At 41.9% G+C, this 24769-nt stretch overlaps 1 protein-coding gene across 1 annotated transcript in view; it reads left to right on the forward strand.

The window, feature by feature from the left end:
• Nucleotides 1-24769, forward strand: part of LOC149288503 (cytosolic carboxypeptidase 6-like) — a 497550-nt gene that overhangs the window by 438963 nt on the left and 33818 nt on the right. The window contains exon 10 of the mRNA XM_089491670.1: nt 7404-7556. Within this exon, the coding sequence (XP_089347796.1) occupies nt 7404-7556 (153 nt within the window). The remainder of the gene's footprint in view (nt 1-7403; nt 7557-24769) is intronic.

Consider the following 24769-nt stretch of genomic DNA (forward strand, 5'->3'; position numbering starts at 1 on the left):
AGTGAAAAATTAGCCTTCCTAAGTGTATCAAGAGAACGGACTAATGTATCTCCCAAATTGCTCATTGGTTTGGCATTTGTCTACATCAGCAGAACTGGAGATTTTCAGAAGTAAAAACTTTATCATGTTATAAATATGTTTCTCACCTTCCACCTAGGACAATGCACACCCTATATTACTTACTAATAGCGCAAGTTAAACTCTCAGCCCCGTCTTTAGGAAGTCTGTGCCCATGTAACTAAATGGCAAATGGGAACTCCCTACCATCATCATATCAATATATAGAGCCGGGAAAATAGATCATGCTGATATCTCGAAAACCTGCCATTTTTGCCCGATTCAGAGGTAGTGACTGTAGAAAAGACACATCTGAAAACGCTGACTCGTGTAACACTTCCTAAAATGTTGCAAGTGCCAAGATGTTACGAGCGGTCGTGATTTAAATGCCATAACCGGTAGCACAAATGGCTCCTGAAACTCATGGGTACATGATGGCGATTTCCTAAACCTTCAATGGCATCACAGTTTACATGGGCACTCACTCAAAATATGATGTATCATGTATGGTTATTTTAGCTCTCTCATGCATGAAGATGGGGCGGGTAAAAAATAAAGAGCTGGTGGAAGACAACTACTAAGCTTAGTACATTTCCAATAATGTTAGAACCCTCTAGATGCCAAATGACAGAGACATTGGAGATCTGTGCATACATCTGGAACCATGGAATTGAAATTTATTTTAGAAATAGACCTTCTGTGTTCTTCAGATCAGATTTCAGTAGACTTAGGAATAGTAGGAATAGTGAAACCTTCTTGAAGCTATAAAGAAAAACATTCTTCTACATGACTACTCATTGTTCAAGACCATCACATAACATACGCGATGTATCGCTATTCTTTGGATGAGCCATAGACCAATGACACCTTTCACAAGAAACATTTTGTAGGGAACAATCTCTCTAGTCTGACCACCTGTAGGTCATATAAGATCATTAGAAGACACGTCCCCATAAACAGACTGCTTTGGGAATGCAACATCCAACCAACCTTTTTAAATCAACATGAAATTGCCACATAATTATCATAAACAAAGTAGCGGATGAGTGTTTGTAAGTCATTTGATTAGGTGTTTGGGCTCATGTGGCGCTTGTCTGTTGACTCTCAAAGCTTTCCGTATATAACACTCTACGTGTAATATTACCTTGGCTTATTTTCTAACTTTCCTTTATTGGAAATTTGCAGATGTGATCACCTGCTCTGCTTGATTTAGCACCTTGCTTTAATATTTCAGCGTAGAATGTCATTTTTCTTCCTCTGAAACTCGCATGTCTGCCTTACTGTGTAAGTTTTACCATCTGCCGCATGTTCTTTTGGCGTAAGTCTCTGCCAGTTGTATAACTGCTAACTTCTCAGCTTTACAGTCTCAAGGACAAAGAAAGGTTTGGCTCGGCGAAGTTTATGCATGAATCAGTGAGGATGAGCTATGAAGAACATTTGTCTGCTTTCTGTGAAACTAAAGCTTTTGATGAATCCTATAAAATAAGACAAATGACAGGCTGGATAAGGCATTGATTGCATTGGTTTAACCCTTGTCTTTGCACGTCTTATAACTTGAACTGCATTTCAGAGAAAAAATGTAAAATATTGATTTTTCTACCTTATTATAAAAACAGTATATATGAGATTTGTGTTTCTTTTACCCCTTTGCTTCTATCAGCCTTGGATCCTTAAGTACCTCTCAAACATATTTTTTTCTACATATCCTCAAGGGACTACAGGTGGCTTATTTTCCAGAGAACAGGTGGATCTGTCAAAAAAGTCTAAGAAACTGATTGATCCACCTGTGGCCCTGTGAGGAAGAACAGAAGAACAGCACAGTTTGGGGGTAATTGAGCCTCGATGTTGAATGGCTCTGCTCTATGAACGCATTGGCAGGCTGATAGCTGCTAAATGGTACCAAGTTAGAAGAAAACCCACATGGAAGAAAGAATTTCTTTGGATGCAGAGATGTCAAACTTTACAGGACTCAACATGACTTATTGAAAAAAAAAATGATGATTGGAAACCCAGTGATCCAAAGACTTCTGTAGCAGCTCGAAACATGAACTTATGAGCTATAGCCTACCCACATTTTATAATGTTATAGGTCAGCAATGTCCTAATTATTTGCAATAATAATACATATTTTTTGTACAAGGCTGGGCATCACATCTTGGTTAAAAGGTTCCAACAAGGACTGCCTTAAATGAATAGGGGGGTTGCTTAGAAGATACATCAGTGGTTTGGGTTGGCAAGAGATGTTGCTAGATTGAGATGAACAGCATTAGTTTACGATGGCACAGTATTGCCAAACTTAAAATTACCACTTGAGGTTGAGGCTGGAAGAACACAGCAAAAGTCAAAGCGGGGGAAATAAAATTTAGGTTACAGACCCAGGTCAGGACGGAATAAAATACAGTTGCAGATGAAGTCACAGGTTGGTTATGGTCAGCACAGGCAAACGTTAGTTACAATCACAGTGCAAGAAAAAACAGAAATAAGGTAAAATTAAAGTTTTTTCCTCGTGCAAATTAATGATGTCAGTGTTTTAGAACTTAGTATAGCCATGTAGCATACTAAAGGCTAAGGGTGCATTATAAACTAATATTTCCAGCCTTTTTATAATTAAGCAGTTATTGCAGCCTTCTTAATTTCAACGGACTAAACAATGTTTGAGCTTCAGATTTCAAGTCATTTTTTGTAGTTCCATCACAACAATGCTTACAGGTGGTTCCCAAATCGTTACTCTATCATCCATTAGTTATCAAAATTATTTTTTATGCACCCAGTGATGGTTTTGGGTTACTCAGTATATCAAAGGCAAATGTCGGTAGAAAAATGTTGGGTCCCAGTCAATATATCAGCAGTTTTGAAGACGGTAATTGTATGTACATTAAAGAATAATTCCCTGGATAGTCCTGTAATTGAGTTGGCGCATTAGTTCGATAATAGAGGTCCCTGTCTCGAATGTTTAATACGAGAAACTTAAAAGTTAGCTTTCGGAAAAAAAAGTTGACTGGGTAGAACATTATGAAATCTTTAGCTTCCTTTTATGAAAAGCTTTCAGACAGCCTCAAATATCTGCCTAAGGACAACCATTGAAACACGGTTTCTAAGATAGCTTTTTTCTCCTGAATAAATGAATGGAAAGATTTTATGTTCATAATAAAGATAAGTAATGCATTGGTTTCTGGAGCAGAGCCTGGAGGTACAAAGACATATGGGATTTTGAAGTGATAAGGAATTGAACCCTTAGGGTCATTTCCTTGTCAGGACTGAAAGTATCTCCTGCCATAAACCTCACAATATACCTACAATTCAAGCAATGATGAGCTTCACGTGGTGTGATTGTCGGCAGCAACTCTTCCTATAATTTGCCATCTTAAAGACCAAAAGGCATTAAAAGTAAAATAAAAGAGTTTGGTGCTGAAGAGAAAGGCAGAAGAGGGCTGGCAACATTCAGCTTGCCAAGTTGCCCAAATAATAGGTTCAAAACATGTTTTTGGTCTCTCCAACCAGCCTATTTAGCTCCCTACCTATTTAGCTCTGTACCGGGAGCCCAATTGCCCCATAGGGCTATTTGCCCCAAGTAAGGCAGAAAAGGGTCTACCTTAAATCAAGGTCATAAAAATAATTTGAGAAATAATGCACTATACGGATTAAGCATAGTGCCAAAATAAACTATTGTCATACCTTATTTCTTACTTTATCCAATACCAGTAAGTTTAGAGTTTTGGCAAATGAGTGAGGAGTTGTTAATTTATTCAACTGTTTTATACTGGGTCGATCTCTTAACATCCTTCTACAGGGAGGACAAATCATTTGGTTCCGCTGTATTCTATAATTACACTACGTCTTCGGAGAAGGCAGTTTAATGTTAAATTCCTTATCCAGATAAATGACTGTCCCAGAGCACTGACCTCTATCTCTGACCTTATCATACTGAGCCTTACGATAACACTTACAAAGATTGAATTTATTACCTAAATATGGCAAAAGGTTGAAAGAGTAATAGAATTGTCTGAGAGCATGGGTGGAATGTTTGTATACAAAAGAGGAACGCAGGAATATTCTAACAGAGATTTGTGGTATCATTATAAAAGTGCTGGAAGCTTTTCTTTGGAAATGATATAAAGTATCGTTTTATTAGAGACCTTAATAAAATGCGGTTGTTGGTGGTAAACTTCCAATTTATGAATCAGGGCGCACGGGGGACCTTCTTAGCCAAATTCAGAGTTATAAACAATGTTTTTATGAACAGCCAAAAAAGTCGGAGAAAACGTATTTCTTATGTTCTAGCCGTTAAAACTCTGACTACCTAGTTTTTAAATTTACAGTCTACATATAGACAATAGATGCCCCTTTATTTGATAGTAATGGGGTATCTGCATTGCATGTCTTGATGTTAAGATGATGGATAGAAGGGCAGGAAAATGAGGACATGAAGAAAAATATATTCTTGGACGTTAAATAAAATGGTCCTGTCTTGGTTACCAGGCTTTTATTTTGTTTTGATGGACATGCATGGGTCACACGCCACACAACAATTCCTCTAACACTACTCATTGTGACGTCATGACCAGTCACAGGACATTTATGATGGAAGGCCTGTGATGCACACTAGGGTAAAAACTCAGCGGGAGTTCCCCGGGTGGCAAGTGCTACTTTCTTGTACGTCGCCCTTTTTTAGCCCAATTCTACCATCAGGCATCTCTAACGCTCTTCACAAATATGACTAGAAAAATATAGGACGCATGGCAACGTTCGGCTTTGTTCAGCCCTTAAAATATTTGGCAGGAAACATGCTTAATATGTCTTCTCTAGTCCTGTAAATGGTACATTTAGAGTTAGAAGATGTACAGAAACCCAGTAATAAGAGCATAGAAAGGATCTAGCACTAGTGGATGCTGTCTAATGTCCCAATTATTCTAGAAATTCTAGCACCTATATGTGGAATTATAAGTAAAACATACCACCAGTTTCTAGCAGGGACCCAAAATCTTAAAAACTGAGCATACTAAGGTCTCATTACAGACAAAAAGCTACTCCTTGATAAGTTAAAGATACATAGCAAGCAGCGAGGTGAGACTCTTTATACTTCTGCCTTGCCCTAGTCTCATGATCTACAGGTCAATATCATGATGACATTGCTCATTCATATACACAACATGCATATTGATGGAAATTCAAAATAGGCTTTTCATTAAACATATGTGGTTTTTAGCCTTTTAATCAAAATGATGAATTTTACAACGGCGGCTGGTGCTACCTTGGAAAACCAACCATTAAAATCTAAAATCAGAGAATGGGTATTTTCCGAGCAAGCACCTTGCAAAATAAACACATCCTACCTAGCAGGAGAGAAGAAATGAACTCAGGAGCAGTGGCCAATTTGATGATTATTAACGTTTTTTTTGGGGGGGGGGTTTCTCACAAGAAAAAAAATAAAGTACCAGAAAATGTATGCTGTTAAGCCATGCACGTTATTATTTTTCTCTCTGCCTGTGCCGTGTCTCACTTCTATTCTCGTTTTGACAAAAGAGACAGAAAAGACAGCTTTTGTTTCACGGCTGCAGAAAAAGAATGTTCCGATGTACATAGGGTCACCTATCTCATAAGTAATTACAGTTCTACTAAAAATATGTGTGTGTGTAGTTCTGTCACTCATAAGCAGGGTAAGAGAATGACTTCTGGGAATTAAGCAGAAAGATTACTTTTTTTTTTTTTTAGATGTTGTCTGTTGAATCATTCCGATTTCTACCTTCAGAGCACAAAATGATTAGTTTAATATCATAGCAGGCGGTAACTCGCATCTCCCTTCAAAGACAGCTCTCAGCATCGAGCAAGTTCCCAGCTCCATGGCTTTCTTCTTGTTTTCTCAGACAAATTATATGACAATCGCTTTCATTTTAATTCCAGTTTGCATGGCGGAAACTCATTTTAATTGTTTTCTGTGAATATGGCTGCACACCGTAGGCTCGATATGTGCCTACAACACACTAAATGCATTGTGTGTACGTATATTGATCAGGCTTTCTTTGGTGTGCGTCTTGGTGAGGGGCTTTTTGCGGAGAGGAGCTGGCAGGTTGTGTATCCCTCATTGTTGCAGGGAAATGCCAATGATGGACGGTACAGCAGATGGAAGTCTGTTCCTGACCAGAAGACTGTGAACAATGGCTGTTTGTGTGATATGACAGTGGGTTCTACAAGTGTTTGGTCCTCTTTATGGGTAACAACCAGGGGACCAACATGTTCTTCTCCTTCTTTTCATCATAAGGCTGTTCAAATGGAATTCATTGAATGCCCTTGTTAGATGAAGGATTCCTGTAGACAGGATAGATCAGTGGTGTCCAACCTGCAGCCCTCCAGGCAGGTCGGACCACTGCAGGACTACATCTCCCATAATGCTCTTTCAGCTAAGGACCTGGCAGAGGAGTATGGGAGATGTAGTCCTGCAGCAGCTGGAGGGCTGCAGGTTGGATACCCCTGGGATAGATGTTTGTCTCTGATCTCATAAACAGAACAGGTGTGATGGTATCCGATGGCCAGAATGTGAAAAACTAATTTCTTTGTATACATAGGTTTCTTATACTGAACATTTTGGACCGCTTCATGAAGCTTCTAACTTTAACATCCAACTTTAACATGAAAACTTTTTTAAAACAATTTAAAAAGGGGTCCCAAAATACTGTTTGGCTCTTCAAGTAACAAATAAGAAAAAAAAACCCTTTGCTGCCCACCAACCCAAAAGTATTTTTTAAAAAAAAGTTTTTAAGGAAGCATTTTATCTCTAATTGTCTTTAGATATTTTTCAGAATTAGTGATAATAATTTATATATTTCTAGAGCTATGGTTTTAAAATGAATCCCTGCTTGCACTAAAAAAAGTTCAGTACGGTAATCAAAATTAGGAGAAAAGAGAAAAATTACTGTTGGAGAGAATTGTGGTGGAAATGCTTAAAATGCTCTCCCATAAAAGAAGATTTCTTCCTTAAGGAATACATTGTTTGCAACAAACAAAAATCATTTTTTTTTGTAACTGTACAATAGGTGTTGTGATATTTTTTATTGCAGTAAACTAATAATTTTATTTTATTTTTCATTGTGTTTTAGTTAGTTGGTCATAAGATAGGAGGAACCCTTCCTGCATTATTGCTCCAGAGGCCAAAGTGCTTTAATCTGGCCTTTCCTGAACAACGCAATCTATGACAATTTTGCCCCTATGCGAACAATGCTATACCACAATAAATTCCAATTATTTACAATGAAGATAAGGTTCCCCGGGTGCCAGGAAATGTTCAGCGCTATAATTATCTTTCTGGTAAATTGTTTTTTATGTTGTTCTATTAATTTCCATCCCAACAGAAAACCAGCCTGGAATTCTACATTGATATACATGCGCACTCCACCATGATGAATGGATTCATGTACGGGAATATGTTCGAACAGGATGAGCTGTTCCGGCGACAGGCTATATTCCCAAAGTTACTTTGTCGAAATGCTGAAGATTTTTCATTTGTAAGTACCACAACTTTGTGTTTTGTAAGCTTAGCTGCAACAGTAGCAATCTAATGTGACTATCAATGAGATGGCTCGCAGGCCATTGTGATAATGGGTTTTTCCAGTTCTGTGTTACAACAACTCAAGTTTGTATAGAAAAAAAGAATGCTTTGATAGTAATTCGCTATAAAATGTTCCAGAACGTGTATCTAAATGTCAGAATTGACTAGATTCCTAGGATTTTATAGTAACTGTAGCCATAGGCTTTATGCTATGACATCATCATGCGTCAACAGAGACGGTCACATTTCATTCAGAAGCAGAGTTGGATAGACCATATAAAAGGTATAATAGTACGTGAGGAAAATTCTATCTTCAAATTGTACTGGATTAGGTTGGAAGCTGTGTCATCGACCTTATTATCCATGAGTAGGTTGACATAAAGATGGAACAGAAGGCCAAGGCTCAACACATGTCGACCTGGTGCTCAGCTGAACCCATCTCCTGCACATCATTTGCAAAGAGGACACCACGTAAAAGGCACCACCAGCTATCGTATGCATTAAAGTCCATATGATGCCTGGAGTGTCGCTTTAGTTCAGCAATATGTGTTTTAGACAGAAAGCCTGCTATAAAAAAAATAATTTTGAGAGCTACATCTGTCCAACAGTTGGACAGAAAAGCATAGTAAAAAGAAGTATGTTACGTTTGACCATAAGGACACTTTCTAAATGGCTTTTCAGCCAGATGGCTCTTCAGCATGAGACAGAAAGAGCCCCATTCTGAGCAGCATGGTGACGTCTTGGTGCACTTATTGTGGTCTGCACATGGCATGTTGACCATTTGTCCTCTGGTTTTGGAAGCCTTTTAAATGTGCTCTCAGACAATACATTCATTGTGCTCTCTAGCCTGTTAAGCAAATAAACATTAGCAAAGCTGTCATTGTATTCCTCCTTATGAATGTCTATGAACTTGAAAAGTTATGAATATAGCCGTTCTTTCCGGATTAAAAAATTATTTCTCGGAAGGGTTCTGCAATCCTAGGTGATGGTGTTTTTAATGCTGCGATTAGTTGTAAAAGTTTTACATTTAGCAGAGTAGGTGGAACTGCACCTTTAAAAAAGAAATGTGATGAAAATGATGAGTTTACTGCAGCTATCATATGTATTAAAGTGCATATTATGGCTGAAGTGTCCCTTTTCATTTTCAAACATCTAAATGCCTTTTGTTTAATGTCTATTTAACATAGAAACCAGTTAATAAACAATTACCTATAAAGTTTGAATACAAGCTCATCGGGCTTCTTCTTCTTTGCTTTTTTTTTATCCAACAGCAGTTATTTGATCCAATGCTTAGGTTTCAACAGAAGAATGAGAGAAGATGCTTTTAGAAATAGTTGGGAGGTTTTTTTTATTGTCCATCAAAACTTTACAGAAATCAGAAAACACATGAAAAAAAACCCCAAACAACAGAAACCTGAAGGTCATTTCGACCTAAAACAGCAGAATCTGCAAACTTTCAAAGATGCGATAAAACAGAGCCATTTGCCTGATGGAAAGGAATAGGAATGTTCTCATCAATTGGTCCGACATATAGTAAATGGTTTTATTTCATTGTGTGGCGCAGGGTAAAAGAGTTTTGTTACTGAGCCAGAAAGAAGCAGTAATACTGTAATTGTGGAGATAGTGCCTTTCAGATCATATTTCTAACTCTGTTTGGGGACAATGCTGGTATTAACACATTTTCCAATTTTTTTAAATATTATTGAATGGGGTCTATTAAACTGCTAATGGGTTTCTAGCTGCGTAACCGGGTTCCTTCTGTTCTGTAAGCCAAAAAGTGTAACATGCCAGCTCCCGGGGAATAAGATTTCCATAAAACTCAGCCAACCTCTTATGTATCAGCGTTTGCCTATCCTTGGTCCTTACAAAGCTGATGATCAGTAGGCCAATCAAGCAAAATGAAAAAAAAAATTGTTGCCCCCAAATATCTGGAGGTTAGAGGAAAAGGCAGACTAAGATTATGCATGTAACAACCTATTCTCATCGCCAGCTGTGGGCAAATGTCTGCATTGACCCATTTTATTTTAGCAGTAAATGGTAGGTGACCTCCATGGTGACCTCCAATGGAAGGTGGCTCTCCTTCTTTGGTTTATTAAAGGAGACAGAAAGGGAATTCGTTAAAGAGGCAGGAATAACGACGAATAAGAAGCTACTACCCAATATTGAGAGTCGGTAGAACTTGGACAAGAACAATGTAGCCAAACCTTACTCCCCTGAGATGGAGGTAGATCCACGCAACAGCCTCCTTTCAAAAGTGGTAGAGGCTAATAGAGGAATAAAATAAGTGGTGGGTCTCCTGCGTTTCACACTATATAGGGAGAGAAAGAAGCGATAGTTTAGTAAATTAACAAGTTATTTTATAATGTCTTGAAAGGCAGACAACCCAGCTCAGAATAAATCCAGTGTCTGCCTGTGCGAAAATAATCCAAAACATAAAACTACAATAAAAAGTGAGATAGAATGCGTGGAATTTGCAAATTGTATGAGCAAATGTTCCCATATCAAGCCTTAATCATGCACCATATAAAATAAAATGATTATGAGACTCAGCTATTTCCATTAGCGAGCGCAGGTTGCTTCTGGGAATGTCTGCCATCCACAGCGCTGTCCATAATTGACTGTCTCCTTGCCTTAGCCAAGCTCAGAAACAATGTCCTATTACCTTACACAGTGACAGTCACATCAAAAAGATTATTCTCCTTAAAGCATCTGTCAGCACTGATTGATTTACCAAGGACTACAAACTAAAAAAGGTTGAAATGCGGATAGAATTTTGCAGGCATTTAATGCATTGAGCCGCCATCCTTTCATTTGGAAGAAAAAATAATCTTGTATTATAGCAATAAATGGGCACCAGGGGGTTAATAAGCCGCTGTGAAATGGAATTTTCGTTTAGTCGGAATCATTCTTAAATGAGACACAGCACAAAGATATTTGGTTGTGCAGCCTAGAATTTGCATTTGGAATGAAACAACAGATTTGCCGAATCCTGTCGGCTCCCATACACAGTGGAGACCAAAGGGGTTAAATATATATATATATATGCTGCTAATGTAGTAAATGAATTGATTCTGTAGGAAAAACAACAAGACCAAAAGCAGACAAAAATAATCCATAGTCCGGCTCTAAAGGGGTACTCCATGCAGCCCCTCTACGTAAAGAATACATATTAAATTTGTTTGTACCTTGGTACTTTAAGCTAAAAAAGAAAAAACTTGTTGGGCAGTTTTCACAGCAGTTCGGGCTGCTTGAAACCAGTGGCAATAGAGCGCTTTCTTTGAAAGCCATGGGAGCATTTTGTTTGCATATACAAGGGGTCTAGTCTTAGACCCCTGGATCTTGGGAGTGCTCACTAGACTTGTGCATTCGTCTTCGGGCGAACATGAAAACGAGCACGAAGAGGCCGTTTTTTTGTTCGTTCCGAAGGAACGTAGAACAGAATACAGTGCCGGCAAACCGTAGGCGAAGACGAAGACTCACAATCACGAAGATTCGAAGATTCTTCGTGATCGTCTTCGTTTTTGCCGCGCAACCGCCAAAATTTCAAACAGTCGTCTGTCCAATCAGCTCACTCTTGTGACGTAACGCTAAGGGTCTCGTCCAATGCCTGTGCTGCTGTTTTTTGAATTCTGAAGGCGCCTTTATAAGACCAGAGCTTGCCTGAGAGATCCATTCATTTTTCGCTGTGACTGCTTTGGCAACACTGCTGTGCTGCATCCGAGCGTTACAGAGAGAGATTGTTCTGTTCTGTGTGAGACTGGTAAGCCTTAGCCTGCCATTTCTCACTGTGTACTTCATCCTCACTTCAGTGCTACTTAATTAATATATTTAATAATAATAATTTGATTAATTTAATTTTTTTAAAATTAATTTGTCATCAACTTTAGTGTAAGTGCTGTTGAGTTGACAGTGCACCCAGTGCCTCAGTGGCACTGGGGTGCCCTTGCCCTGGGCTGGCACTAGTGCCTATTGCCTGTCCTGCTTAAATAAATTAAATAGAATTTATAAATTACAATTTAATAGAATCTATAATTTAATAGTTCATTATAATATTATATATATATATATATATTTGTCAGTCATATATATATATATATACTATAGTATACTAGTGTAGAGTGTACTGTAGACATTCATCTACTAGTGTCTAATTTAAAATCAGTAATATTAATTAATATAATTAATAATTGAATTCATTATAAAATTATATATATATTTGTCAGTTATAGTTAGTAATAGTATACTAGTGTAGAGTGTACTGTAGACATTCAGAACATCTACTAGTGTCTAATCTAAAATCAGTAATATCAATAATTCTCTAATTCTTTCTTATCTTAATAGTTAATTAAATTAGCTATAAATAAAAGTAATAATATTAATTAATTACTACTAGCGTATAGTTCAGCTAATCTTATTAGTACTGGTGCTGCAGCTCTATAGTTTGTGCTTTGTTTTAGCAACAGTAAGAGACCAAGTCAATTTTTCTTAATTAATCTTTCATTTTATTTCATTTGTTTTGCTCACCTCAGTCCATCAGTGAAGTGAACTTGTTGGGCTAGTGAGTGCAGCCGCATAAGTGCTGTGTTTTTTTTTGATCAGCAAGCAGTGACGTTAACTGTTTTGCAAAGATTTTCTCATTTATTTTACATTTTATTTCAATTTTATTAAAAGTACCCTTAGTGTTTTGCTCACCTCAGTCCATCAGTGAAGTGAACTTGTTGGGCTAGTGAGTGCAGCAAGCAGTGAAGATAACTGTTTTGCTGTGACATTTTATTTTATTTCTAATTCTTTTCAAGAAAAATTGACTGTGACGAGCTGTACTAAGCAAAGCTTCAAGCTACTAGCTGTAGTACTAAAATAATTCTAATCTTCTTTAATCTTAATCTATAATATATTATAAATAATAATATTCTAATTCATAATCTATAATATAAGTAATTCTAATTCTAAATTCTAATTCATAATCTATATTCTTCTATCTATAATACATAATATATAAGTAAATTAGTTCTAATCTATTAATATTATATAACTTAATATTAATTAATAAATCATATACTGAATCTGATTTAACCTCACTTTAGCTTAGTGGGTTTGAGAGCGTCTGCCTAGAGGTAGACTTATAGTAAGGAAATATAGCTTTAGGCTAGCATAGTGGTAGGCTAAGCTCTTAGGCCCGTGTAAATTCAAATTAAAAATAAAATACTGCTAGTTATTAAATAGTTAATCTTGAGTTAATAATTTCAATAACTTTAGGATTTTGGCAGATTGCACACAGCACAGTGCAGTAGTGCATAGTTTTACTTTTTAAGCAGTAGCACTGAAGAGAACTTCCTCTAATTTTTTTGTCTTTAATTCGTTTTTCCTTTTTTTTATTTTTATTTTTTTATTTTTTTTTTTATAGTTTTTTAAACACTACACTACACTACACTACACTACACTACACACACAACACAAAATTTGAAATGGATCCTCCTTTTGGGACTAAGGAGGGACAAGCTCCATCTACCACCACCACCACCACCACCAGCACCACCACCAGCACCACCACCAGCTCTAAGATGCAGCCTTTGCGTCAGTCTAGTCGGCCAAGTAGGCCAAGCTCTCGCTTATCATTTGGGGAAGCATTGCTTGAAGGATCATCAAGTAAAGGAAAGGCACCAAAAGCAGGCAGTAGTAGTGCGGCTAGGCCCACAAGCTCTATGGTTTTTTACGGAAAGCCTAAAGCACCAGAAGCACGTTCAAAGTTAAAGGGTAGCACAAGTAGTACCAGCCCAGTGACTAAAAAGAAGTGCCTTTTGCCCCAAGCAGCATCTTCCCCATCCACCAGCAGCATGCAAGGTACCAAGCAGAGCCAAATTAGCAGCAAGACTCAGAGGGGTCCCAAACCAAAGCGATCTCATTCCTTTGTAGGGAAAACCACCACCACCACCACCCCCGCCTCTACCACCACTAGTGCTGCGCCTACTGTTCCCACTGGTACCGCCACGCCATGTCCTCCTAGTACCTCTAGCAAGCCACCAAGTCCTTACAAAATTTTTGTAAAGACAGTTAGAGAGAGGGCTACACATAGTGGAACTCCACCTAGCGAGGTAGCAGAGGAGCCTGAGACTGAGAGGCCAAGTGCAGAGTCTATTCTTCCTGCTCGCACTACTACTAGTCACGAGTCTCACGACGATATCAGTCTTAGCTCCAGCCTAGCAGGAATTCCATTCGATCTGGCTAATGAAGAGCTAGACTATGAGCCAGAGGAAGTAGAGGAGATGAGTGGTCAGGAATCAGATTCCTCAGGGAGCAGTGTCCAAATGACTAGTGCACAATTTTCCCCTGAGCCTCCACCTTCTCCGCTACGATCATCACCATCACCACCACCAGCAGCAGCAGCAAAACCTAGCAAATCTAAAGCAATTAGCAGTCCCACTATGGCCAGTACTGTTACCACCAGTCCCACCACCACTAGTTCTGCCTCTGTTCATCCACCCCGAGCAGTAAGAGCAGCACCCAAGGCACACTCCAAGGCTATGCGCGCCCCAATTTGGGAGCACTTTGAAAATGTTGAAGAAGGGCGCTATGGAAAGTGCAAACATTGTGGGAAGCTAATAAGCAGAGGGAAAGTGTCTGGCCATTTTACCAGTGCTAGCATGAAGCATCACCTCAGCACTCAACACAACGCTGTGCTATTGGGGAAAGATGCAGAGGTAAAACTTAGTGCAGGCAGCATAGCTGGTGGCCGTGGAAAAACCCCAACAGCTTCTTCTTCTGAGCCAATAGCAGCAGCAGCAGCAGCAGCAACTAGTGCTGGCAGCCAGAGACCAAGGCAGGTTGGAGCACTGCATGCCCAGCCCACCCTGGAAGAATTTGGGGCATTCCACTCCAAGAGAACGATGCCCAAACAGCAGGCCAATAAAGTAACGCGACTTATTGGTCAGTTCATTGCTGTTGGAGGGGCATCCTTCTCCATGATTGAAGGGGAGCCTTTCAAACAATTGATGGCGGCTGTGGCTCCACAATACACAGTTCCGTCACGTTCCACTTTCAGCAGGAACATTGTCCCCTCGCTGTATCGGTCCTGTGTTGCAGCAGTGAAAGAGGAGCTTTCCAAGGCTGCTGGTCAGTGTGTTCATTTCACTACAGATTTGTGGAGTGCACCTAGCGCCCAGCATGCCTTTCTTTCTTTGACAGCACACTGGTGGCAGCCCGGTGTGTCTAAGGAAGTTGCTGCAGCAGGCTACCGATCATTCCTTCTCCATGCAGAAGTGATGGATGAAAAGCACACTTCCCAAAATATTCTGCATGCGATTAGGAAAATGTTTAGCCTTTGGGTGGGAGCAGAGGCGGGCACCAATGTTGAAGTTGGTTTTGTGGTAACTGACGGAGGTGCCAATATGGTGAAAGCGCTGCGAGATGGTCATATTGTTGGTGTGCGCTGTGCAGCCCACATCATCCATCTTGTAGTGAAGGCAGCAATGTCAGAAGGAACTAATGTGGCAGCAGTAGTTCTGTCCCGCTGCAGAAAGATCGCTGGGCACTTTCACCATAGTGTTAAGGCTAGCCAACTTTTGAGGGAAGAGCAAGAGAGGTCAGGTCTTCCCGTACACTGCCTACGTCAGGATGTCAGTACACGGTGGAACTCCACGTTAGACATGCTAGAGAGGATTTTGGAGCAGCAGAGGGCAATCCATAATCTTGCCTCAGAGCACAATATTGGGATTACCTCTCCATTGAATAGGGAGGATTGGACAGTGATCGCCCAGCTAGTGGCAGTCCTTAAACCATTCAGGGATGCCACAGAAAATTTAAGCTCAAACACTGCCAGTCTGGCCCAGGTAATCCCAGTGTTCTCCCATCTAGGCAGCAAGATGGATGTGTTCCTTGGAAACCGTGAGGCTGTTCAAGGTGGCACTCTACATCCTGACGTAGCAGCCATAGTCAGGAAGCTGAAGGATCTGCTAAAAGTACACCTTCGCAAGCGAATGGAAGAGAGTCCCGAAATGATGCTAGCGTGCCTTTGTGATCCAAGAATTAAGGGAAAGCTAGCTTTGAAATTCAATGTTCTCAGTAGCTACCGGGAGCAATTGGTCAACAAGGTGCGTGACTGGCAGCGTAAAATGGGAATGCTGTCCGAGGAGGGTGAGGTGCAGGAGGAGGAAGAGATGATGTGGTCTGCTACCCCTAGCAGCAGCATCAGCAGCAGTGCCACAAGCAGCACAACACAGCTGAGTGGAGCAGCTGCGTTTTGGGAAGAGGCACTTGGCAGTATAGTTGGACCATCTGACAGAGCTAGCAGCAGAAAGGAGAGTAGTGCTGCTGAAATGGTCAAACTTTACCTCTGTGAAGTTCCTTCTGCTCCTAATGTTGATCCTCTTAGCTACTGGGATGAAAAGAAGAGTGTGTGGCCTGCACTCTCATGGGTTGCGCAGCAGCTTCTATCATGTCCGCCAACCACTGTTCAAAGTGAGCGCGTGTTTTCTATGACTGGAAACATACTGAGTCCACAGCGCTCACGCATGGCACCTCATCTGATGGAGCAGATTGCCTTTCTTAAATTCAATCTGCCCAAATTGGGTTACCCAGCTCTTAGCTTGGAAAGTTAAATTTTTTCTCTCTAATGTTTAAGGTAGTTTCTCCCCCTGGTTGCACTTGCTGCGGTGTGGCAATGCCTGCTACCTCCGCTGGTGTAGCCAATTTACGCTAGGGCCTAGTGTCTGAGCTCTGTAAGTCCGCTCCCAAACGCCTAGGACTGACAGTCTTTGGATGCTTTGCCCTGGGGTGAAACAGGTGAGTGGGTCGTCAATTGCCCACTCATTCACCTTTTTCCGTTTCCAACGCTGCTGCTGGTGGTGGTGCCAGTATCTTTTGCCAGTTCGCTTCCTGGCTGAAATCATGCCTCAGATGTCCCTAATGGAAAGGGTAGTTTCTCCCCCCTGGTTGCACTTGCTGCGGTGTGGCAACGCCTGCTACCTCCGCCGGTGTAGCTAGCTTATGCTAGGGCCTTGTGTCTGAGTTCTGTAGGTCTGCTCCCAAACGCAAAGGACTGACAGTGCTTGGATGCTTTGCCCTGGGGTGAAACAGGTGAGCGGGTCGTCAATTGCCCACTCATTCGCCTTTCCCAATTCTGCTGCTGCTGGTGGTGGTGCCAGTGTCTCTCTTCAATGCCAGTTCGCTTCCTGGCTAGTGTCATGCCTCGAATGTCCCTGATGGTAAGGGTAGTTTCTCCCCCCTGGTTGCACTTGTTGCGGTGTGGCAACGCCTGCTACCTCCGCCGGTGTAGCCAGCTTACGCTAGGGCCTTGTGTCTGAGTTCTGGAAGTCCGCTCCCAAACGCCAAGGACTGACAGTTTTTGGATGCTTTGCCCTGGGGTGAAACAGGTGAGCGGGTCGTCAATTGCCCACTCATTCGCCTTTTCCAATGCTGCTGCTGCTGCTGCTGGTGGTGGTGCCAGTGTCTCTTCTCTGCCAGTTCGCTTCCTGGCTAGTGTCATGCCTCAAATGTCCCTTATGGTAAGGGCAGTTTCTCCCCCCTGGTTGCACTTGCTGCGGTGTGGCAACGCCTGCTACCTCCGCCAATGTAGCCAGCTTACGCTAGGGCCTTGTGTCTGAGCTCTGGAAGTCCGCTCCCAAACGCCAAGGACTGACAGTGTTTGGATGCTTTGCTCTGGGGTGAAACAGGTGAGTGGGTCGCCAATTGCCCACTCATTCGCCTTTCCCAATTCTGCTGCTGCTGCTGCTGGTGGTGGTGCCAGTGTCTCTTCGATGCCAGTTCGCTTCCTGGCTAGTGTCATGAATCAAATGTCCCTAATGGTAAGGGCAGTTTCTCCCCCCTGGCTGCCTCTGTCTGCGGTGTGGCAACGCCTGCTACCTCCGCCGGAGTGGCCAGCTTACGCTAGGGCCTTGTGTCTGAGCTCTGGAAGTCTGCTGCCAAACGTTTAAGACTGACAGTGTTTGGGTGCTTTGCCCTGGGGTGAAACAGGTGAGTGGGTCGCCAATTGCCCACTCATTCGCCTTTCCCATTTTTCAATGCTGCTGCTGGTGGTGGTGGTGGTGCCAGCATCTCTTCTCTGCCAGTTCGCTTCCTGGCTAGAGTCATGCCCAAAATGTCCCTAGTGGTAAGGGCAGTTTCTCCCCTCTGGCTGCGTCTGTTTGCGGTGTGGCAACGCCTGCTACCTCCGCCGGAGTGGCCAGCTTACGCTAGGGCCTTGTGTCTGAGCTCTGGAAGTCTGCTGCCAAACGTCTAAGACTGACAGTGTTTGGGTGCTTTGCCCTGGGGTGAAACAGGTGAGCGGGTCGCCAATTGCCCTCTCATTCGCCTTTCCAATTTTTCAATGCTGCTGGTGGTGGTGGTGGTGGTGGTGCCAGCATCTCTTCTCTGCCAGTTCGCTTCCTGGCTAGAGTCATGCCCAAAATGTCCCTAATTGTAAGGGCAGTTTCTCCCCCCTGGCTGCCTCTGTCTGCGGTGTGGCAACGCCTGCTACCTCCGCCGGAGTGGCCAGCTTACGCTAGGGCCTTGTGTCTGAGCTCTGGAAGTCTGCTGCCAAACGTCTAAGACTGACAGTGTTTGGGTGCTTTGCCCTGGGGTGAAACAGGTGAGTGGGTCGCCAATTGCCCACTCATTCGCCTTTTCAATGCTGCTGCTGGTGGTGGTGCCAGCATCTCTTCTCTGCCAGTTCGCTTCCTGGCTAGAGTCATGCCCAAAATGTCCCTAATGGTAAGGGCAGTTTCTCCCCCCTGGCTGCCTCTGTTTGCGGTGTGGCAACGCCTGCTACCTCCGCCGGAGTGGCCAGCTTACGCTAGGGCCTTGTGTCTGAGCTCTGGAAGTCTGCTGCCAAACGTCTAAGACTGACAGTGTTTGGGTGCTTTGCCCTGGGGTGAAACAGGTGAGTGGGTCGCCAATTGCCCACTCATTCGCCTTTTCAATGCTGCTGCTGGTGGTGGTGCCAGCATCTCTTCTCTGCCAGTTCGCTTCCTGGCTAGTGTCATGCCTCAAATGTCCCTAATTGTAAGGGCAGTTTCTCCCCCCTGGCTGCCTCTGTCTGCGGTGTGGCAACGCCTGCTACCTCCGCCGGAGTGGCCAGCTTACGCTAGGGCCTTGTGTCTGAGCTCTGGAAGTCTGCTGCCAAACGTCTAAGACTGACAGTGTTTGGGTGCTTTGCCCTGGGGTGAAACAGGTGAGCGGGTCGCCAATTGCCCTCTCATTCGCCTTTCCAATTTTTCAATGCTGCTGGTGGTGGTGGTGGTGGTGGTGGTGCCAGCATCTCTTCTCTGCCAGTTCGCTTCCTGGCTAGAGTCATGCCCAAAATGTCCCTAATTGTAAGGGCAGTTTCTCCCCCCTGGCTGCCTCTGTCTGCGGTGTGGCAACGCCTGCTACCTCCGCCGGAGTGGCCAGCTTACGCTAGGGCCTTGTGTCTGAGCTCTGGAAGTCTGCTGCCAAACGTCTAAGACTGACAGTGTTTGGGTGCTTTGCCCTGGGGTGAAACAGGTGAGTGGGTCGCCAATTGCCCACTCATTCGCCTTTTCAATGCTGCTGCTGGTGGTGGTGCCAGCATCTCTTCTCTGCCAGTTCGCTTCCTGGCTAGAGTCATGCCCAAAATGTCCCTAATGGTAAGGGCAGTTTCTCCCCCCTGGCTGCCTCTGTTTGCGGTGTGGCAACGCCTGCTACCTCCGCCGGAGTGGCCAGCTTACGCTAGGGCCTTGTGTCTGAGCTCTGGAAGTCTGCTGCCAAACGTCTAAGACTGACAGTGTTTGGGTGCTTTGCCCTGGGGTGAAACAGGTGAGCGGGTCGCCAATTGCCCACTCATTTGCCTTTCCCATTTCCTTTTCCATTTCATTATTTTCCTTCTGATACACAACCAACCAAACATAACACACACAATAACACATATAACACATATAACACACAGTGACATCACACATAACACACATACACACACACTTACAATGCACAAAACACAAGGACCTTTTCCTTGTTATTTGCCCTGGCCTTCACTCACTAATAGCATTACATTAACACTATAACTCACACTTCACCCTATAACATTTTTCCATCCACATACCTGCCAACAGACCCAACTTTTTCAGGGACAGTCCTGCTTTTTTCCAGTCCTGTCCCATCTAATTTAGCTAAACTAGGTATGCAAAATGCAAATACACATAGGTAGTTATAGCTCGGTAGGTAACGCTACTATAAACATTTAATAAATATAATCAAGTACTAAATAATAAATCTAACTTTAAAATACATTTAAATAAACCCCTATTTTTTTTTTTAAAAAAACATTAAAATTAAATTATTATTATTTAGACATAATCCATCTTTAACCAAACCAGTGCACTGCTACTAATCTTAAACATAACCGTACATTAACCCTAAGCTATTTTTTAGTTCTTGTCCAACATTTTTCCATCAGCATACCTGCCAACACACCCAAGATTTTGGTGGACAGTCCTGCTATTTTCCAGTCCTGTCCAATAAGTAAGTTGGGTTGTTGCAAAGTATGCCATTGTAAATAGGTAGCAAATGTTAGGCATGTAAAGTGGTCCAAAATCAATTTAAAAATGTAAAATATTCCCTATTCTTTTATTAAACATCTATGGACAGTACACCTCGGTATGTGTGTGCAACTCTATTGGTCGTTTCGGCAGGGGGCTCGCCTGCCATCAACGAATGAAGTGCATTCTGCAGTTCTGCAATTCACTCGTTGATGCCAGACCAGCCCCCTGCCGAAACGACCAATAGAGCTGCACACACGTACCTTCACGGCAGCTGCTGCTGCTGTGATGTGTTATTAACCCCGTATTAACCCCTGCTAGGCAACCAGGAGGAAAACGAAGATTAAACGAGCACGAAGAATGTCCGCGAATATTCGCCCGAAGAGAAGACAGGAACGGGCGAATATTCGCGGAATACGAAGATTTTTTTTTCCCCGAAGACGAGCACGAAGACGAACACGAAGAGCCCCCTGGTGCCCAAGTCTAGTGCTCACCTAGAGGGTGAGGAAAGAGGACAAATGCATAAGGGGGATACTTCTGAACCCCTCATTTGTAAGGGTAAAAACATTTAAGGGGATGCAGACATCATAGCCATTAAAATACATATAGTGACTGAAAGGTCCCTTTAAGGAGGGGCATGCATTTTGAATAATAAGAAATATATAATGTCTGTCTAAGTTAATAGTGACTTCTATAGGTCTACATCTTAATAAATGTAGACATCAAAAATGCCTCTTTTTCATTCTGTTAACAGGCTACATGCACGTCTTAAGCTCTTAATGCGTAGGGATCAGGTTGGATTCCTTCCAAAGGGCTACTGAATGTTCAATGAATTTTTACAGACTATGCCAAAAGGAAACAAGTAATACTATATATCATTTTTCTTGTTGTACCAAAGTCCCCCAGAATCTTTGTATTATGGGCTCAGTGATGTGACATCATTGTGTTGTTTCTGGACCCATTTAAGACATACTGTATTTAGCCTGCTCTCCACCATTTTACTGACCTAAAAAAAAAGAGAACGAGATATCCGCTGGAAGGAAAGAAAGAAAAAAAAGTGTATTATCAAATCCAGAACACACATAAATCGTCATTCTGCATCCGGCATAATCTTTTCTGGGTCCCTGAGTAAAGAAACAATTCATTTTTTTAATATTAAGAGTTATCACTTTCATAGAGGGTCTGCTCTGTAAGTCGACAAGCAAATGTTTCATTATTCTTCCTTAGCAATTTTGTTGACAATTTTAACTCAGAAATTATCTTTTCTAATATATTTCCTCTTCTTTACCTAACATTTTTTACCGGTCCCACCAAAAATAGAGTTATGCCATTCTATTTGGATATTGAGAAGTTGACCACAGGTGGTGAAGGCCTTCACTAAATCAGCAGCTACTTGCCTAATCAGCCATGGTTGACTCGTCCCAGAAGGTCAACCATGGCAGCAGATCTTCCAGCCCATACCGCTAATCACATCACTAACTTTAAATATACAATACAGTTGATTTTGATGCATGTCTTGCTTTCCATTTTAAAGGAGCCATACTTTTTCATAACGATACCTAATCTTAGCAGCTACTTTGTGTCAAGTTCATGTCTGGAACCCAATGTGTTAATGATACTTAGTTCCAGTGGGGGATGATGGCAACCTTTTATATTATGATTTAGTTGAATTTATCCTGACACGGGTAGAATTATACATACATGCATACATAAATATGACTACTGCACTCTTCCAGTATAGAAGCGCTCATAGTATTTTAGTATTTAGTAAATACAGATATGTTAAACCAGCAGTAGACAGTAACCTCATAGCCACTATGAACACGGGAACAAGTCCATCTAAGACAACCAGTTTTTGGGTATCGCTCATCGTGCTTGAGTTCCCAGCTTGATCACTGATGTCTCATGCCCAATTAGGTCTGATACATGCCAAGGAGCGCACATGAATCTCTAACCCAATTACAGGGAGGCACAGTGATATTCTTCAACTGCAACCCTTGGTAGACTGATCCTAAAAGGAACCGGGTTCTCATCCTGGTGTGACTCTGCTTACTTACTACTGCTATGTTTTCAAATGTTTTCAAGACACAAATCCTAATCACTATTTATCATGAACATTCTGAATATGTTATTAAAGCCAACAATAAATTAAGTTATTTTCTACTATTTTCATTCCCTGGACATTATCAAGCTAGGTATGTAGTTACCATTCTAATTCATATATCGCAATAGTTTAGTATAAAAAGTATTTCAAATATTATCATCACTACTAATGAAAGTATTACATTTTGTACACTAGATTGGCCTGTGGAAGATCAGAGGTAATGCACGATAGGAAAAGTGAAGGAATAGTTAAGAATTCAAACTATAATTGTCTGCGGACCTATAGATGTCACAGGAGTTCGTCTGAGACTTTTCCTCCCGCATCCAGTGCATGGGTGACCAGCTGCCAACCGAGTATCTTGAGGTGGCCATGTGGGACTTCCTTGTCCGGTCAGAGAAGATAAGAGAGTCTCTTCAATTGGCCCATGATACCCACTGCCCACCAAGGCTGCCGGGGACAACAGAACAGTATCTGAAAACCAGAACTGTCCTGCAAAAACTGGGGCTGTTGATAGGTATGGATCTCTCTCCACCTGCTCCCTCATCAGCAGCTCTTTAGACAATAAATGCAGATATTAGAGTATGGCCGCCATGTTAGTGTCACTTGGGCACCTTCTAGGCCACGTGAGGGTATACGAAGCGGCAGATAGACCCCAATGGCCCTATGACAATGTTATATAGCTGCACCTGTTTCTAATTCGGGTGTAGAAGGCTAACGAGCGGTCAACGCTTCCTACCCGCGTGAAGAGTAGATATTGTGACCAATTGGCACACAACACAATACAACCATCGTAGCTAACGACTTGCGAGTAGAGAATGTGGGTGCCGGAGCAGTGCGTGAGAGCACACTTTAGAAACACACTCTGTAGCTCACCATGAAAGAGGCAACTGGAAATAAATACAGCTCAATCTGTTGGTAGAACGAGCTTCCTCGGGCCCTCTTCTGATATTTGCTGGTACGGGAAGTGCAGCCATGATATTATCTCCTGGGGATACAATGCTTTTTTCCTGGCTACGCTGCCAGAAGGCGCAGGCTTTTTTTTTTTTGCCGCCGCCATGTATTTGTGACAGAGAGTAACAGACTGTAAAATATGTGTGTTTTCCCCTCGTTTTCCTGCTAGGAACTTTACCCTGCAGAAAATCTGAAATAAGTAGGACAGGCTTGTCATCTGGTGGCACCGAGGCTGATCCTGCCTGACCTTGGGGTGTTGTTTTAGAATTAAACTGCCAGCGTCAGGCGCACACAACGTGAAATTGGAATTCACCACTTCCATGTCATTTATTCTGTATACGCTCCATTATACATTCCCCTGGGTAATATTCATCAGGGACTGTTCTGCCGCAGTTATGTTCCTTTATGTGGTAATTTATGAAAGGCAGCAATAATAATAGACAGGCAGACTGGAACTTGCTGCCCATGAAGGGGTTAACCCCTTTGGGTATTGGGGGCTGATGGTAAATGTTGGAAATTCGCAAACTCTTCGCTTGACTGTTTTTTTTTCCCGAAATGGGTAATAGATGCCGCAGAATCCATTAAAATGTTATGAGAAAGTAATTTGTTGCCCAATTTCTATGGCGTAAAATGGGATTTTCCATGAAACACTATAGAAATGATTGTCTTTCAGCTGAAATGTGATTACCGAGCAAGGGGAGACGAGTTTGGCTGGATGTTACCTGCAGGGGAAAGGCATAGAGGTTAATAATAAAAAAAAATATAGAAATCAAATCTGCAGCAAAGTAGTAGATACATGGAGCGGCGTTTCAGAAGAATAATGCAGAAAAGCGGTATGCTTCTACTTAAGAGATAGTGGATTATGTACAAAAAGTTATTTTAAAAGCAGCCTTATCATGATAGCAACCAATGGACGGTTACTGCTGATTATTTTTTAAACTTTACACCAAACTCACTATAAATATATTTTAATATTTAAAACATTATATGATAATATAATATTATATAATAGCTCAGAAACTAAATTGAGAAACTCATTAACCCTTGAGCTGCTGGAAAAAAGCTTATTAGAAGTGTCCCGACAATTTTTCTTCCCTGTAATATGTTTCCATTTTCTAAAAAAAGACAGTTATCTAATGTAACGGAGACGCACAAGAAAAACAGAAATATTGGTGTGTATTCACTAAAGGGAGAGTTCAAAAGGGGTTTGCACGTTGTGTTTTAGCTCCTATACATTGAGAAGGTCCATCTTCAGTTAACATTTGCTAGAGCTTGGTTGGCCCTGTATAATGTATACTTAAATCATTGAGATTTCTCCTCACTTATTAAACTATGCATTATACAGGGCCAGCTCAGCCCTTCTTACTGGTAATAGTGAAGTACGAGAGTTAAAACCACAACTCTCCTTCCAACTCTTCTTTTGGTGAATAGACCTCATTGTCTATGTAAACGTCTAGTACAAGGGTGTCCAACCTGCGGCCCTCCAGCTGCTGCAGGACTACATCTCCCATACTCCTCTGCCAGCCACTTAGCTGAAAGAGCATTATGGGAGATGTAGTCCTGAAGCAGCTGGAGGGCCGCAGGTTGGACACCCCTGGTCTAGTACATCTAGAAGAAACTCATGCGATG

Source organism: Sceloporus occidentalis, unplaced genomic scaffold, assembly GCF_023333645.1.
Source record: "Sceloporus occidentalis isolate IW3139 unplaced genomic scaffold, rSceOcc1.0.p SCAF_51, whole genome shotgun sequence".
Taxonomy (NCBI): Eukaryota; Metazoa; Chordata; class Lepidosauria; order Squamata; family Phrynosomatidae; genus Sceloporus; species Sceloporus occidentalis.